The sequence below is a fragment of the Medicago sativa genome, chromosome 1 (assembly GCF_051527215.1).
Source record: "Medicago sativa cultivar Bolivia chromosome 1, Bolivia_mono, whole genome shotgun sequence".
In the NCBI taxonomy this organism is placed as follows: Eukaryota; Viridiplantae; Streptophyta; class Magnoliopsida; order Fabales; family Fabaceae; genus Medicago; species Medicago sativa.
In genome coordinates this window covers 15768443-15785315 of record NC_140749.1, presented here as the reverse complement: position 1 = coordinate 15785315, position 16873 = coordinate 15768443, and the positions used below count along the sequence as shown (strand labels likewise).

The 16873-nt window shown below is 31.8% G+C and overlaps 1 protein-coding gene and 1 pseudogene across 4 annotated transcripts; one reads left to right on the top strand and one right to left on the bottom strand.

Annotated features, from left to right (window-relative positions):
* The first annotated feature begins 5541 nt into the window (after window positions 1–5541).
* LOC146953053 (cyclic nucleotide-gated ion channel 1-like) lies at window positions 5542–12680 on the top strand. Of its 3 annotated transcripts, none has more exons than XM_085707691.1 (8): window positions 5542–5863; window positions 6727–6808; window positions 7285–7849; window positions 7958–8170; window positions 9813–10102; window positions 10244–10355; window positions 11384–11620; window positions 11821–12680. In XM_085707691.1, the coding sequence occupies exons 2-8, from the start codon at window positions 6777–6779 to the stop codon at window positions 12520–12522; spliced, it is 2151 nt and encodes a 716-aa protein (XP_085563817.1). In that variant the 5' UTR covers window positions 5542–5863; window positions 6727–6776; the 3' UTR covers window positions 12523–12680. The 3 variants fall into 3 exon arrangements, with proteins under 3 accessions (XP_085563817.1, XP_085563822.1, XP_085563829.1); XM_085707696.1 differs by lacking the exon at window positions 5542–5863 and adding an exon at window positions 5895–6144; XM_085707703.1 differs by lacking the exon at window positions 5542–5863 and having other exon boundaries at window positions 6710–6808.
* Window positions 12681–13268: 588 nt separating this feature from the next.
* Window positions 13269–16163, bottom strand: LOC146953052 (spermine synthase-like; annotated as a pseudogene). Its single transcript, XR_015026477.1, has 10 exons — window positions 15836–16163; window positions 15667–15702; window positions 15154–15230; window positions 14949–15071; window positions 14692–14796; window positions 14521–14593; window positions 14320–14391; window positions 13683–13875; window positions 13466–13595; window positions 13269–13369 (listed from the first exon to the last, which is right to left on the bottom strand). The product of XR_015026477.1 is annotated as a spermine synthase-like (transcript).
* Between the last annotated feature and the right edge of the window lie 710 nt (window positions 16164–16873).

The following is a 16873-nucleotide window of genomic DNA, read 5'->3' as shown; positions in this document are numbered from 1 at the left end:
GCTATTAAAATTAAGTAGGGACTAAACTTACAAGGTCGCTATTTTATAGGGACTAGAAACATAATTAACCCTAGTATATTCTAAGGTGTTACTTGTCAACGTATCAGAAAGTAATGGCAATCTACATCAATCAACTCGTTTTCATATTTGCAATTTTGTGCATTGCTTCGGTCGTGTTTTGCAGGTAAAAAAACTAGTTGCTTAACTAAATTTTGTTGTGTTTTCAATGAAATGACTCTCAATTATAGAATTTGAGAATGACGTTTTAAATGTCTATGTTTTATTTTTATTTTTGAGTTTTAGGAACCATGATTTTATGTATATAATAGATTTGAAATGCCAATGTCTTGTATTTCTAATTTCTAATTTCTAATTCTAATGGGGTTTAATTGATTGAAACAGTTGCAGATTCAATTAATTCAGATGGTTGCTTTATTATGGGTGCATGTCCAAGCGACCCAGTTCTGTGTGTTGAATATTGCTATCTAGAGAAAGAGGCTAAAACTGGCAATTGCTTGAGAGACACAGGCTTTTGTTGTTGTACATACATTTGAGAGTTTTATGTTTGATAATTGTACCTTTTCAAATGGTTGTAGACATATACTCCCTCCGATCACTATTATAAGCAAAAATCAATTTTTTAGGTTTATTCATTAAATGATGTATTTGGTCAATAACATAGACTAAACACATCATTTAATGAATGAACCTAAAAAGTTGATTTTTGCTTATAATAGTGACCGGAGGGAGTATCTACAAACATAGTCGTTAAAATTTTCAGAAAAATTAAAAATAATACCAGTATGAACTTTATTTTTAACGAAAAGTTATATTGTATCATAGTAATTATGAATTCTCTGGTATTAGAGTCCTAAAACATATTGGAAGAACCCTCCTATCTCGAGAACACTCTACAGTTGGCCTTTGACATCCACCTCACCCATCCCACAAAATCCAAATTCTAAGTTCAAAATGTAATCTATGATGGTGGTGGTGCGCTCAGCTTTCATGACTGCACCATCGAAAACCCTAGATGCGGTAGTCAGTCGTCGACGCCGCCACAACTTGTTTAGACCTTTTACACCGTTGCTTTGATGATTCGTTTTGTTCCTATCTTAAACGTTGAGTTAATTTGTTATATGTAGAATCTATAAAAATGATTGATTAAAAAAAGAATAGTAAAAAAAAATGTGTTTTCTCCATGTGAATAAGTAGTTTATATGAAGAAAAAAAAATCATAATTGTATTTTTTAAACTATATCGTGATTGTGTGATTTTGACTTCAACTTATGTGTTAGTGGTTTTGGTTTCTTAAGTTTTAACCATATATGATTTCTTAGCCCCATCCCAACTTCTCTCAAGTTTATGGTGACGAGACATCATTTATTAATGTGATATTCAACTCGTATATATAGTCAACATGACTTTTCTTTAAAATTAAAACTTAAAAACATAAGAAAGTACAAAATAATTTGAAAACTTAATTAGAGATTTGAGTGCTCAACAATGTGGGATTGGGAAGCTCAACTCTTTAAAAAAGAGTTTGAGTGTTGTGCCAGTAAATGATGTCAAATCGACATAAATTTTAGAGGAGTTACTGGATTACTCTCTCCGTCCCTTACTGTAACCATCCATTTGATTTTATTTTTGTCCCTAAATGTAACCCCTTTTCAAATTACTATATGCATTTATTACTTTTTTCCTAAACATACCCCTAATTAATACTACTAACTTGTCTTCAAATATGAATAGTCAAATTTAATACACATACAAACAAATGACAATTTGGTAATATTATTACACAAAACAGACACATTAATTACACTGACAACTTTTCTTAAGAAATGTGAAAAATGCAAAGGGGGGTTACATTAAGGGACGGAGGGAGTACAAAAGAAAAAAAATATAATGAGCTAAATCCATTCAAAAATTAAAGAGAACTAAAATCACTACAAAAATTAAAGAGAACTAAAATCACTATATTTAAAGGTCAAAAGTGTAGTTAAAACAAGGAAAAAAAATACAAGATAGGAGTATATCTTTTAATATAGATATAAAATACAATACTTTTTCATTAAATACCATACATTTATATAATGTATACAACAAAAAAAAAAAAAATTAACAAGCCAAAAAGAAATAATATAGTACCACGAACAAGCATTCTACTCGGCACAAGGAATGCCTGGACCGAACATAAAGAGTTTAACAATCTGTCGAAACATAAAAATCAAAGCAAAAAAGAAAAGCTACATGCCAAAACCCAAACACAATAAGGGATTAAGCCACCAATTATGATAAAAAAAAAAATAAAATTAGCATTTTTTGCTTTCAACCATAAAAAATAGAAGAGCTTAATTTTGTCCAGCAACTGCTGCAGTGACTCTTCCTTATACTGAAAAATTATAGTATTCATTTCTTTTCAAATCGTCCAAACACACGAAACCAAACTAAATGTAAAAGACCGAAGAGGTTTAGAAGATCCATTTGTATGACCAAATTGAAGAAAATGATATGATAAACGAAGCGGATCAACCGAAAAGATGCCAATCCAATGTCAAATAATATACCAAATACAATATTTTCTAATTCTTTTTTTATTTTTCTAAAAAAATCCAATACACACACACACTCTTTCAGTCTCAGATATGAGTAAATTTTCTCTTTTTTCATATTGATTGAATAACACACTGTCAATCTCAAATGAGTAAATTTTTTTTATTTTTTTCTCCATATTTATTGAATAACTAATGTATCTAATTTATATGAATACGGAAAAACAACATCTCCTTATATTTGAGACATGATGAAGTACCACGTTTAATATCGCATTTTCTCCGATCTCAAATATAAACAACTAGTATTCTTTTTGTAGGTTTATTGAATAATTGATGCATTTAGTTTATACTCCCTATGTGCAAAATTCTACGTCACTTTGACAATTTCATAAAAATAAGAAATATAGTTATTGTGATATGGAAAAGAGAAAGGATGAGGTACTTTACAAAAATACTCTTTATTGATATTTAAAAGAATTAAAAAAAAGTAATAAATAATAGATGATATAATAAAATATAAAGCATTTTTTTTTACAAATAAAATATAAAGCATTAATAGTTTATTGATTCTTTTTAGAGGAGTTTATTGATATTATAAAATGACATAAAGACGTCGTAGTGAGCTTAGCTCAGTTGGTATGGACAGTGCATAAAATATGCAAGGTCCAGGGTTCAAACTCCGGCCACCACAAAAAAAATGACATAAAAACAAACATATTTTGTCAAAATATATTATATAATTATATAATTTGAGACGATGGAGTATTATAATCAAATACATAAAATTAATGTATATTTTGTTTATGGGAAATGCTAACCGGTGCCCCGGGGCACTGATTAAGGATATGAGAAATTGTCAAAATATATTATATAATTATATAATTTGAGACGATGGAGTATTATAATCAAATACATCAAATTAATGTATATTTTGTTTATGGGAAATGCTAACCGGTGCCCCGGGGCACTGGTTAAGGATATGAGAAAGGAAATTATATAATAGTTAATGCATTGAAATTGTGTAATTAATTTATAATAAAGTCAAAAATAGCTTCCTTTTATGGTAATAATTTCCTTTTATGGTATGCTTAACCAGTGCCCCGGAGACACCGGTTAGCAGGACCCTTTATTTATAGTACTTGAGAATAGAGGGATTCCACGAGAATTCAATGAATAATCAATCAACTAGTTGATTTTTCATTGGATACTTTAGTTGGATTGGAATTTGGAGTCATTCACTTCATAATGACACCCAACGTACTTGACTGACCAAAACCGACTAAAACACAAACAAAATTCACAAATAACCCTGCTAATTCTTTTTTTAATAATTGTGTAAAACTCAGAAGGAATATCTAATTTGAGACGAATAGAGTATTTAGAAATAAAGAGGGTGTTTCGCGAGAATTCAATGTATATAATTTGAACGAAATGATATTTATCCAATAATTTTATGATAACTCTACCATATTCATATTGTATTATTTTTTTTTTGGTCAGGTAGTTTAGTAGTTAGAATTAACCTTTTGTATTCTTTTTATCTATTCTTCTTTCTCTCTATATTGTGTTGACAAGACAATTAAGAAGAGACAAAAAGAAAATTGTTTAAAAAATCATCACAAAATGGTTTTATAAATATCGAATAAATAGTCATTTTGGTTCCTGAATGTGTAACGAATAATCACAATAGTTCTTCAATGTATCGAAATTCTAAAATAACCCTTGATTGTGTACTTTATAAGTCAAAATAGTCCTTAACTTTAAAATGCTATGTTATTATTATCATATCAATCCTTTAATATACTACCTCCGTCCCTAATTATCGGACCCTTTTGAATAAAAAAAAAGGGAATTAAGAAAATTGAAAGTGGTAGTAAATTTGTTTGTAATTAATATTGCTTTTACAATTTTATCCTTTAAGAGAGAGGATTAATGTATTGAAGAAAAATATATAAAATAAATAGGAGTATGTTGGTAAAGAATTAACTAATGTACTTAGAAATACCAAAATGGTCTTATAAAAAGAGACAAATTTTTTTCTCAAAAGGATCTTATATTTAGTGACGGGGTAATACTTACTTACTTACTGTCTTATAAGTATTCCCTCCGGTCCTAAATATAAGAGAATATTCATTTTTCAGATTCATTTAATAAATGATGTATTTAGTTTATATTATAGTCAAAATACATTTAATATTCAATGAACCTAAAAAAAATTATTCTCTTATATTTAGGACCGGATGTAATATTTAATTAATATTATATCATTCTTTATAAAAACTAACATAGTATATAATCAAAAACTATTTTAAAATTTCAATAAAATCTAGTTACACATTAAAAAACAAACAAGATTAAAAAACAAACAAGACGACCATTTGACCTACAAATAACATTACTCAGGAAAAGATGTTCTCCATTTAATTAAAACAAATGGATAGTGCCATTTGATGAAAGATAGACACAAAAAACTATAAAGCGAGTTCTACCATTTAGTGGGTCCCACCACTATTAATTATTTATATATTTTTTTAAACTTCATTGCGTCTTTATCTCTTTAAAAGAAAGAAATAGAGATGTCATTAAATGGAAAGGATCTTAATTAAGATTAGTAGAGAAATGATATTTTAACAACCACTTTTTGACAACTTTTGGACAAATTTCTCTCTCATACTCACATGATGTTGTTATTCTCTCTCTTCCTTTTTCTCTCTCCATTGTTTTTGACTAATAAGAAGTGAGAAAAACAAGGTTGTCAATAAAGTTGTCATCAAATGGATGTCAAAATATCATTACTCAGATTAGTAATGTCCTAAATCTGCTAGTTGGTCATTGGATACTTATTCGACTAGAGTCATTAACTTCATAATGACACCCCTTTGTCAACAAAAACGTACTTGACTGACCAAAACCAACTGCAAACACAGACAAAACTTCACAAATTTTCAAAACCTTAAAAAGTGGGACCCACACCCTCTCACATGAATAACTTTTCCCTCTCAACTTTTTTCACAATTTGCATTGCAAACACATTCGTCCTCCACTCACTCATATCTCTCTATCCGTTTCCTTCCCACCAAACTTCCCCGTAAAAAAAAACTTGAATTATTATTATTATAATTACTTTACTTTTTGTTCTTCTTAATTTTCATCTTTACCAATACCCGTGACTATATGCATTTCAGTTACTAGCATCTGTCGCTTTCTTACTCTTTTCCTCGAACTTTCATTTGCATATCATTCATACTGTACACTCTTTTTTCATCTCTCTCTCTCTCTCTCTAATCGCTTCCATTTCTCTTGCGGTATGTATAGTTCTGTTTTCTCTTGATTATTATTTTTCATGTTTCAACAAATGATTATTTCATACAGTGTTTTTCTAGATTATACTATTGTTATGACACTGTTCTTGATACTGATACTTGAAACAGTATCTAGAACAGTACCATAACAATAGGGCATGCAAGTTGGATTTTCTGCTTCCAACTTGATTTTTTCATACGCAAGAGTCAGTGATCAAATCAAAACTACTGACTACTTGCTTAAGGGGACCGAACTCGTTATCAGTTGGACCAATTCATTGATGGTCGATTTTTTGTGTTTGATCAATGTGTTTGATTATAATTTCAACAAATTTTGATTGAATTTTGAAAGGGGACATTTTTATATATGGGGTGGTTAATCAATGTGTTAGTTTAATCAATTTTGGATTTTGATTTTGAAAGGGGACACATTTACCATTTGGAATTATTTTTGATGATGTGTGAGTTCATTTGGGGTTAAATTGTAGTTTTCTCTTCAATTTTGTTTGTTGGTGTTTTTAGGAAAGGAATGACGCTGTCATTTTAAGTTTGAATTGATTATTTGGGTGTTTGGTTTGAACATTTGGAAAACATTATTTTGATTTTAATGCAATTGATGATTTTGTAAAATTTATTTGATTAAAATTGAGTTTGAAATGCAATGAGATATGTTTGAGTGTTTATAGTCTTAAAGTAAGTTTAATGTACAATTTACTGTAAATTTTCTATTCAATGTGATATTTAATTTGTATCCGTCAATACTAAACACACATTTCATTTGTTGTTGTATACATGGTTAGGCTTGTGCTTTGTTTGATACACGGAGTATCTCATATTCTATTTGTTAATGTCGCTTTTTGTTTCAGGAGTATGCATTGAGAATTTGAAGCAACAGTAAGAATAATAGGCTGCAGTTATGAGTACCTTTCAGCAAGAGAAGTTTGTTAGGTGAGTTTGGTTATGCACGTGTTAATTTACATTCTGTTGTGATTTTTTGTTGCTGTCTTTGGTAATTTTAGAAGCATTTACTGTTGATGCTGTTCTTTTGTTTATCTAAATATTCAGAGACTAAGAGCCACTCTTTCAGTTACCACTCCTCCACATCAAAGTGCTTTGAAATTTGCAAAATGTTAAAGCTTTTAAATTTGTGAAGTTTAGTTGTTTAGTCTACATATTTGGTTAGGCCGTCTTGTGTAGAGGAATATTTGATCTATGAAACACGGGCAGAAGCACTGATACATAGATACTGACACGGACACTTTTCATCATTGATAATTTAAGAAAATGGAAGTAATTGAAATGTAATCACATGCATCGTGTCAGACACCAATACATGTCAAGCACCGACATGCCTTTAATCTGAAGCGTTGATGCTACATACGTTAAGTTTCTGTTATTAATTATTTTTTATTTGTAATGTTCAGGTTTCAGGATTCTAATTCTGAGGTTTCTAAGAGAAATTATCCTGCATTTAAGATAACACAGTCGGGGAGATTTAGAAGTACAATAAGTTCCTTTTCTGAGAAGTTTCAAAGGGGACTTGAATCTGGTTCTGAGAGGATAAAGAGGTTCAAAACATCATTCGACCATCATCACTATGACAATGCTCTTTCTCGAAATTTTGGTTCGAAAAGGAAAATCCTCGATCCGCAGGGTACCTTCCTTCAAAAGTGGAACAAGATATTTGTCTTGTTGTGCGTTATTGCGGTATCATTGGATCCTTTGTTCTTTTATGTTCCTGTGATTGATGGTGAAAATAAATGCCTTTCACTGGACAGAGGGATGGAGATTACAGCCACTTTTCTGAGAACTTTCTCTGATGTTTTTTATATAATCCACATGATTTTCCAGTTTCGTACTGGATTCATTGCTCCTTCTTCTCGAGTATTTGGAAGAGGTGTTTTGATTGATGATTCGTGGGTAATTGCTAAGAGGTATCTGTCATCATACTTCTTAGTTGACATTCTTGCGATTCTTCCACTCCCACAGGTACGCCCCTTTAATCTGTTAAGGGTTAATGAGACTTAGATTCAATATTTTACATTATGACATGTTCATTTGTAAGCTTATTAAATCTACCTTATAAAATATTGCTAGGTGGTGATTCTAGTTATCATCCCAAAGATGAGAGGCTTTAAATCACTCAATACAAAGAACTTGCTGAAAGTTATTGTTGTCTTCCAATATGTGCCTCGTTTATTACGGATAATTCCATTATATAAAGAAGTTACAAGAACATCTGGCATTCTCACTGAAACAGCTTGGGCGGGAGCTGCATTCAATCTGTTACTTTACATGCTTGCAAGTCATGTAAGTCTTTACTACATTCTTCTCACATATGTTTTTATGGAATTATTTTTGCCAATATTTCTTTCTATTACATGTTTGTTCGAATTATTTACATTCTATTTCTGGGTTCACAGGTTTTTTCTTTTAAATCCGTTAATTATATACCTTTTTAATTTTGTGCTGGTGGTTTTATTCTACCTGCAAGTTCATTTTGTCTGATCAATAGGTTAAAATCTTTCAGTCATAGTAATAGTTACATTTATCCCGCTCTCTTCTAACATAATCCACTCCCGATGCAAATTCCCTACTACCTCGCCTCACCCATGAGCCATAAGTTTTTCGCCTTTCCCTTTATCCTCACACAAATTCTAGTAATTGTGAATAACTATTATATTTCTATTTCCAAGATTTTATGGTACTAAAGAGTTCTTGTGAATATTTTTTTGAGGTTTTAATTGTTGGACCTGTCTTAATTCAATGAAGCTATAAGAGATGAATTAGCCAAAATATGTTTCTTTAAGTGAAAGTGCATATTTTGTTCCACTCAAAATATTTAAGATTGATGACATAGATAGCATGATTACTAGATAATAAAAAGAAAACAATTAATAAATATATGGATTTAAGATATTTTATTAAATTTTTTATGTTTATTTTATGGACATTATTTTAGGTCAGATTTTGTTATTTAACAGTTCTATTGTTCTAGTGTTGTATTTACAAGTCTGAAGAATTCCTAGTTGGCTTGGGTTTAGTAGTTAGTATCATTACTTTTGAGAGTTGTTTCTTGCAAGTTGTTCTCATAGGAAGTTGCATTTTAGTAATTTGTAAACATTGTTCCTGGCGTAGAGACATAATCTGATAGGTCTTGTACCATATTAAGTTATGTCGGATCCTTTTCATGGTTTGTCACACTTGAAGAATCCTACTTGAACACTTTGTTTTATGTTTGTTATAAATGAAATAAGCCTATTCATGTTTCATCACCTAACAGCTTAAACTTTTTGATTGCTAATTAATTCATGACATAGTATCAGTGTTTCTTAGAACAATCAATTAGTATCAAGTTTGATCCTTGCAACTACCATTTTCTAATAAACATCAAATTTCAAATTTTCAGCACAAGGTTTTGTGCATTACCGATGTTTCAAACCCCTTGGGCTCTTTCATGAAGGGACATGTTATAATATAAAATAAAACCATTTGTTACATTACCTTAACAATTAGACAGATTCTGATACCATGTCTGCAGAGTATGAACAAATAAGGTTCAAGCTTAAGTTTTGTGATTGTGTCTGCAGGGTATGAACAAATTCTCTTGCATTTTCCTCCGCATTTCGATTAGACAATTAGACAATTTTTGTGCATTTTGTTTACGGTCACTTATGAAGCATATCAACTTGTTCATGGAACCTTTGTCATTTGTATCATTCTTGAAGTGATGCTGTGGACTGTGTTTGTGTTCATGCTTCAAAGGCCACTATGTACGAAATTGTAGTTTCAAAGTGATGTCTGTATCACTTTATTTTATTGCCAAAAATTGTTTGTTTAAATCCGGCACATCGATGTTGCATTTCTTATCACAAAATTACAGTATTGCCGGATGTTTGAAATGATGTCATCTCCATATCCTTCTGAGTGCTAAGTTATTTGTTTTGTTTAGGTCCTTGGTGCCTTTTGGTACTTGTTTTCCATAGAACGAGAAACCACATGCTGGCAAGAAGCGTGTCGAAGTAATACCATGTGTAACACGGCAGATATGTATTGCAATCCTCGGGGAGGTTTTAAGTATATTGCGAAATTCTTGAATGATTCTTGCCCAATACAGGAGGAAGATAAAAAACTATTTGATTTTGGAATTTTCCTTGATGCCCTTCAATCCGGTGTTGTGGAGTCGAGAGATTTTCCCTCAAAACTCTTCTACTGTTTTTGGTGGGGCCTAAAAAATTTAAGGTGTGCTTCATTGATTCTTTTTTTTTTTTCAGCATACTATATGAACTTATACTTTAAAGCAAATCATATTATGTTGCTATATAATTTTACTATAAGTCATAATCTTATATTTTTTAATTGTTTCTTCATCCTTTATCGCAGCTCTCTTGGTCAGAACCTCGCAACAAGTACCGATTTTTGGGAAATCTGTTTTGCAATTTTCATTGCCATAGCTGGTTTGGTGTTATTTTCATTCCTCATTGGAAATATGCAGGTATGTAGTAAATAACTCCAAAATTTCTTTTAATCATTCAATGAAGCTGTGAAGCACTATTTAATTCAATTTTGTAAACTTGATCGCCGGTGCCCATTTTACCTTTAGTGATTTCCAAAATTTAGTTTTATAATTCTTTTCTTTGTAGAAAAATCAAACAAATTTTTCATGTTTATCTTTAGATAATACCCCAAAATTTCAGGCCTTGTTTGATTGTGATTTGGTTTTAGATTTTACAAACTGTTGTATAAAATATAATTTTGAAAAACTACTTTTAATGCAAGTTATCCAAACAATTTTTTTTTTTTTTTTCATTTTAATTCTTTTGAAACTAAACGCTTTGTGTCAATCAAGAGTTATTAAATGGACTGCAAGTTCCCTGGCCTTTATTTTCCTATTTCTACAATTCTTGATATATTGATTGTGAAGTTGAATTGTTCATGTATGGTCATTTGTATCTTCATAACTTACTATTGTTAACCTAAAATAAATCATTTATGACCGATTCTACAACATGCAGTATAAGTTGTAGTTTTCCTTTGTTTTCATGCGTAGAAAATTTTGTAGTAGGGGATGAATAAAAATGTAAATTAGTTTAATGTACTAAACTAGTATAATCATAACTGTCCATGTATACGCGCAAAAATTTCGCAGTTGAGATTTTTTGTATTCATATGCTACAATTTAACGGTGTATTGTGAATGTAACCATTAAGTCCATCAGTTATGATGGTGTTTCTTTGTGCATTATGATCAATATTCTATCACATTATTTTAGGTGTAGATTCATGTGATGATTGTTGTCTGATATATAACTAAACCTCATTTTTCTTCCGTGGTTACAAATAAAACAAAATGCGGGACATTTTTTTATCAGGATGGAAGGAAGGAGAAGGAGTAGAACCATAGTTGTTTTTGAACTTTGATTTGCCATGAGAAACTAACATTAATATTTAACCTGTATTGTGCTTTTATTAGGTTGCTTTCTTCTAGGTTTTAACGGATTCTACTTGATTTGTTTTGAAACAGACATATTTGCAGTCAACACAAACAAGATTGGAGGAGATGAGAGTTAAAAGGAGAGATGCAGAACAGTGGATGTCTCATCGATTGCTTCCTGACGACCTTAGAGAGCGAATCAGGCGGTATGATCAGTACAAATGGCAAGAAACCAGAGGTGTAAATGAAGACAATTTAGTTCGTGATCTTCCCAAAGATTTACGAAGGGACATTAAGCGTCATCTTTGCTTGGATTTGTTGATGAGGGTAAGTTTTTCCAATTTTTTTAATCATCTCTTTACTTGGTTCATTATATCAAAAGGAATTCTTATGACTTTCAATGACAACCCTTGCAATGCAAACAAAATATCATTGCTATTGGAAGATCAAAGATTACATTGTTGGTTTTTCATTTAACATTTTGTAATAATAACCAAATATTTTTCTCTGTTGTGTATGAACTTTAGGTGCCAATGTTTGAGAAAATGGACGAACAACTTTTGGATGCAATGTGTGACCGTCTTAAACCAGTGCTTTACACTGAACAAAGCTATGTTGTCCGAGAAGGAGATCCCGTTGATGAGATGCTCTTCATAATGCGAGGCAAGCTATTGACCATAACAACTAACGGTGGACGAACTGGCTTCTTCAATTCTGAGTACTTAAAAGCCGGCGACTTCTGTGGAGAGGAGCTTCTCACATGGGCCTTAGATCCTCGTACCTCATACAACCTTCCCATATCCACTAGGACAGTCAGAACAATCGTAGAAGTTGAAGCCTTTGCGCTAAAAGCCGACGATCTGAAGTTTGTGGCGTCCCAATTCCGGCGCCTTCATAGCAAGCAGCTTCGCCACACTTTCAGATTCTACTCGCAACACTGGCGCACATGGGCTGCATGTTTTATACAAGCTGCATGGAGGCGCTACAGCAAGAAGAAACTTGAAGAGTCTCTTGTTGAAGAGGAGAACAGGCTGAAAGATGCATTGGCAAAGACTGGTGGTAACACAACAAGTTTAGGTGCCACCATATATGCTTCTAGGTTTGCTGCTAACGCACTCAGATTATTGCGACGAAGTGGCACCGCAAGGAAGACAAGGGCGCTAGAGAGAATGCCTGCTATATTGCTTCAGAAGCCTGAAGAACCTAACTTTACTGATGATGAACAATAGTGTATAGTTGATGTGGTTGGATATGTCTGGTTTAGTTAGACAAGGTGAACATGCAATGACATTTCGGTAGAATATGGTGTCCATATTAAATTTTCAATGAAGTTTTTTATGTAAATATGTTATTAAATGATCTTTTGGTAAATGTTGCTTTCTATTCATTTCTTCTTGAATGCTTGGTCTGACCTCATGAAGGCTCGTGAATGTAGAGACCGTATTTCCAGGGGCGGACGTACAATATGCTTCTCCAGCAGCCAGGGCTTGGTCCCTGCCAGACTTTTCATTTTTTCCTTCACGCTACAATCATGTTTGTTTGTTGCCCACCACTTTGGGAATCAATCTCAATCATGGGAACAATGATGGTTAATCCTCAAGTTTTTAACCACTTGTGTCAACTCTTAAAGGCGAAAGATGATTTTAAACATTCATATACTATTTTTTTAAGTAATTAGTTGTTAGGTTAATACTTTTTGCCTTCACCAAGTTTGAACCCATAAAACTCTTAGTTCAAATCAGTTAAGCTATTCATCCCCCTGATTCGAGATTGAAAACTTGGAAAACCATATATGAAATGTTTTAGTTTGAACTACATTCTTATGAGCATTATTGAATTCCCAACTATTATCCATGAAAGTAACAGAAATGAGTAGTGTTACTACAATACTAACATATCGTTTGTAGACACCGTATAAAAATACACTCGGAATAACTATTCATGTGACAAGAAGCTGCTTAAAAAATAATGCAAATTAACATCCATTGCTATTGGTATGTGCTATAGATGAGTGTCACGCAGCAGTTTTACCTCCCTCTTCAAAAATGCTGGTAAAGCAAATGCAGCTTTGTGCATCTGCAGAAAGAAACACAATACATTACTCTTTTTTATTTATTTGGAAAGAAAATGAATTTGTAGAAGCAACACTTTGAACCATATATATTCACTAACCTCTGAGTTATAGAATCTAAGTTCTCTTGTGTGCTTAGCAGTGCCTTCAACTTTTTCAATAGGATTGATAGGGTTTACAAAATCAACAGTTGGCCCCTCTTTTGAGCATAAGATAAAGCCTATCACACCACTGCATGCCAAACAAGGAAGAAAACATATAAGACGCAATCTTTAATAAATGTATCTAGTAATTTAAAAGAGGTCTAAACAATAATACCTTGGATATGTTGGAACACTTGTCCATGCATAACGTACAGAAGCAAATGTTTGTTGACAGATGCAGATCATGTCTTGAATAAGATGAGTATGAAGCCACATACTTTCAGCCATGTTACATAGCACTCCACCAGGTCTTAATGCCTTAGCTAATGTCACAAAAAATGGTTTCTCTACAAGTTCCTGAGCAGGACCTAAACCACCAAAGAAAGAGATAATAACAGATTCGATAATTTACCAAAGAAGGATTCTCGCTTATCTAGCATTGACACAAACATAGAATATAGACACTTTGAGACTGAAAATAATTTGAGAAAATAAAATAATTTGTTTTGGTTTTAGACACTGAAACGTGTCAGACACCAAACACACCTTCCATGTAAAATGTCAGTGCTACATAGGTTCTCAATCATTTTGATCCTCTGGTTTTTTAAAATATAATATAATTTCATTTTAGTTGATGAATTAGACAAAAAAATTTTGCCCAAAAGTAAGTATGAGGAAACCTTAGGATATTATAGTTTTTGATGAAATCCAAAGAAAAAGTTATATAATATTTCACAGTAAACAATAGTCTAAAAGTCTAATAGCAACAAAAGGATACAAGAGGAATCAACAATGATAGTAAAGTGACATACCAACTGGATCAGAGGAATCAACAATTATAACATCATACTTTCCTTCAGGAGTGCATCTAAGAAATTCAACAGCTGCACAAATTCGAACAGAAACAACATCAGAATATTTATAATATAAGACATAGAATTTTAAAAAATCAAATAACTTTTTTAGTAAGAAAAATCAAATATTGACAATAGAAAATAATTAGAAATAGATACCATCACCAACATGCAGGTGTACTCTAGGATCTTCAAATCCAACAGCTAACTCTGGAAAATACTTCTTTGAAACCTAGTGAATGAATGATCAATTGCAATGAGTTTTTCACATTTTAAAAAAAATCAACTATATGGTTGATGAATTACTTTATTTTTTCTTCTATAACTTACATCAATAACCATTTTATCTATCTCACAAATATCAACATGAGTTACAGAACTGTGGCGGCATACTTCCCTTAGAACTCCACCATCTCCACCACCAACAACTAAAACCTGGACTAACAACATTAAAACCATTTAGGATATTTATAAAACGGTTTGGATCGATTAAAATCAAACGGTTTGGATTGATTGAAAATGAATATCCACGACCGCATGGAATCGAATTCCGTCACAATGATAAGGTAAAACAAAAATAACATAACTGTTTTGGGGGACTGAATTGAACAAAGTGGGAGATGAGTTATCATTTCTTGGTAAGCACATTCATCCTTCTCAGTCAACTGAACAATTCCATCAAGTACAAGCACTTTCCCATATGTTAATGACTGTAAAACCAAAATAATTGGTGTTAATCAATTATAGTAAGAAAAAAAATCTTTAGTACAATGTAAGATGAAGATGTCATACCTCAAAAACCAAAACTTCTTGAAAGTCTGATTTTTCCTCGTACAATATTTTTTCTACTTTAATTGAATGTGCTTCTCCTGATGATAGAAACCAAAACCATCAATACTAACACTACACAAAATATGAGCATGATTGTAAAATTAATTTCTTTAAAAAATAGTTGTGAAACGGAAAAAATTGTCCAAATTTTAGTAGTTAGAAAAATATATATTTCTCAAAAATGTTGATGACACAGTGAGTTAGGCAAAATCACGATGAGATTTCGCAAAACATACACTTTATAAGTTCAACAAATTCATTGTTTATTCAAATCACTGTGATACCAAACATGCACTCATACAAATATAGATTTAGTATAAATTGCTTATAAAAAGTTTAGTATCTATCAAACAAACATATAGTATAGATTTGGATTGTGCTAAGTGTGACTCCACACATTCATCTGAACCATTCGATCAAAGTTAGACATCACTTAAGAAATATTACAAGTATTTATTATGCAATTGGACAAACCTGGCCACATTGGATTGTTGAAATAAACAACTTTACCTGTTTAAAAAAATACTGGAAATTAGTGATAGTATTTTCTAAGAAAATCATCGTAAACACATTAACATAAGTGAAGGTGTGATCAATAAATCCAAGAATGCAAAAAAAATTAAATAGCATCATTGATGATGACCAGAGGAAGATTGAGACTGTGAGAACCATCCAGAAAGAACAGTAGAATGGCACTTTCCCTCAAGTTCAGGGACTGAAACCTTAGCCTTCAAACAACAAGAAGGAATTTCCTTCTCTATATCTACACAATTCATGTTACTTCCTGTTCCAACCTCAAGTCCGCTACACCGTTTTTCCGAGATATTGTCCACAATATTCTGGCTAGGGCATTCCATTAATTACTTTTTTTTTCCTTCAACTCCAGCCTCTGCATAAGAAGGAATTATACTAAGTAAAGCAATGATAATAGTACTAAGATAAAAATTTGAAGTGCAAATGACGTAAATCATACTTTACCAGGATTTTCAATTACAATTACAAATATAATTCACATATCACATGAAATCCTTTCCTATTTATATTCCTAGTTACACACATGAAATTTTTTATTTATCAGGAAATCTCATATTTCGATTTTCCATGCGGAAAAAGATTGACTTTAAAATTATACTATTTTATTTTATCGAATAAATAAAGTTCTACATTGTCAAAGTCAACTATATACACACACATTATATTACTTCAAAAAAAAAAAAAATACACACATTATATGGTGCCTCCTAGGTAATGGACCAATTCGGTCCTCGTGAGTTTATCTCAGTTGGTAGGGACAATTGATAGACGTTTGGCAAGTGCACCAAATACTATCGAAGTAGTAAAAATATTGATCCCACGAGGACTGTTTTCACTACTAGAAAAATCAATTTTAGAGAGGGTAGCAATCCGTCACTAAACTACCATAATTCCCTCACTAACGAATTTAGTGAGGGATTTAGTGACGACCGGTAATCCCTTAAGAATATTGGCCTTGCTAAATTTTTGTGAGGGATTTTGGTTTCCGTCCCTAATTGACACGGATACAATCCGTCCCTAATCATATAAATCCGTCACTAAATATGAACCAGAAATATGTTAAACCATGGACAAATCCGTCAGTAATTAGTGAGGGATTCTTGTTCCCTCTCTAATTGTGAGGGACTATTCCATCAATTTTTACCAA

Coding starts and splice junctions, on each gene's coding strand:
- LOC146953053 (XM_085707691.1), top strand. CDS start 6,777: ATGAGTACCTTTCAGCAAGAGAAGTTTGTTAG. Junction 8,171..9,812: donor TTTACATGCTTGCAAGTCAT/GTAAGTCTTTAC, acceptor TGTTTTGTTTAG/GTCCTTGGTGCCTTTTGGTA. Junction 11,621..11,820: donor GCTTGGATTTGTTGATGAGG/GTAAGTTTTTCC, acceptor TATGAACTTTAG/GTGCCAATGTTTGAGAAAAT.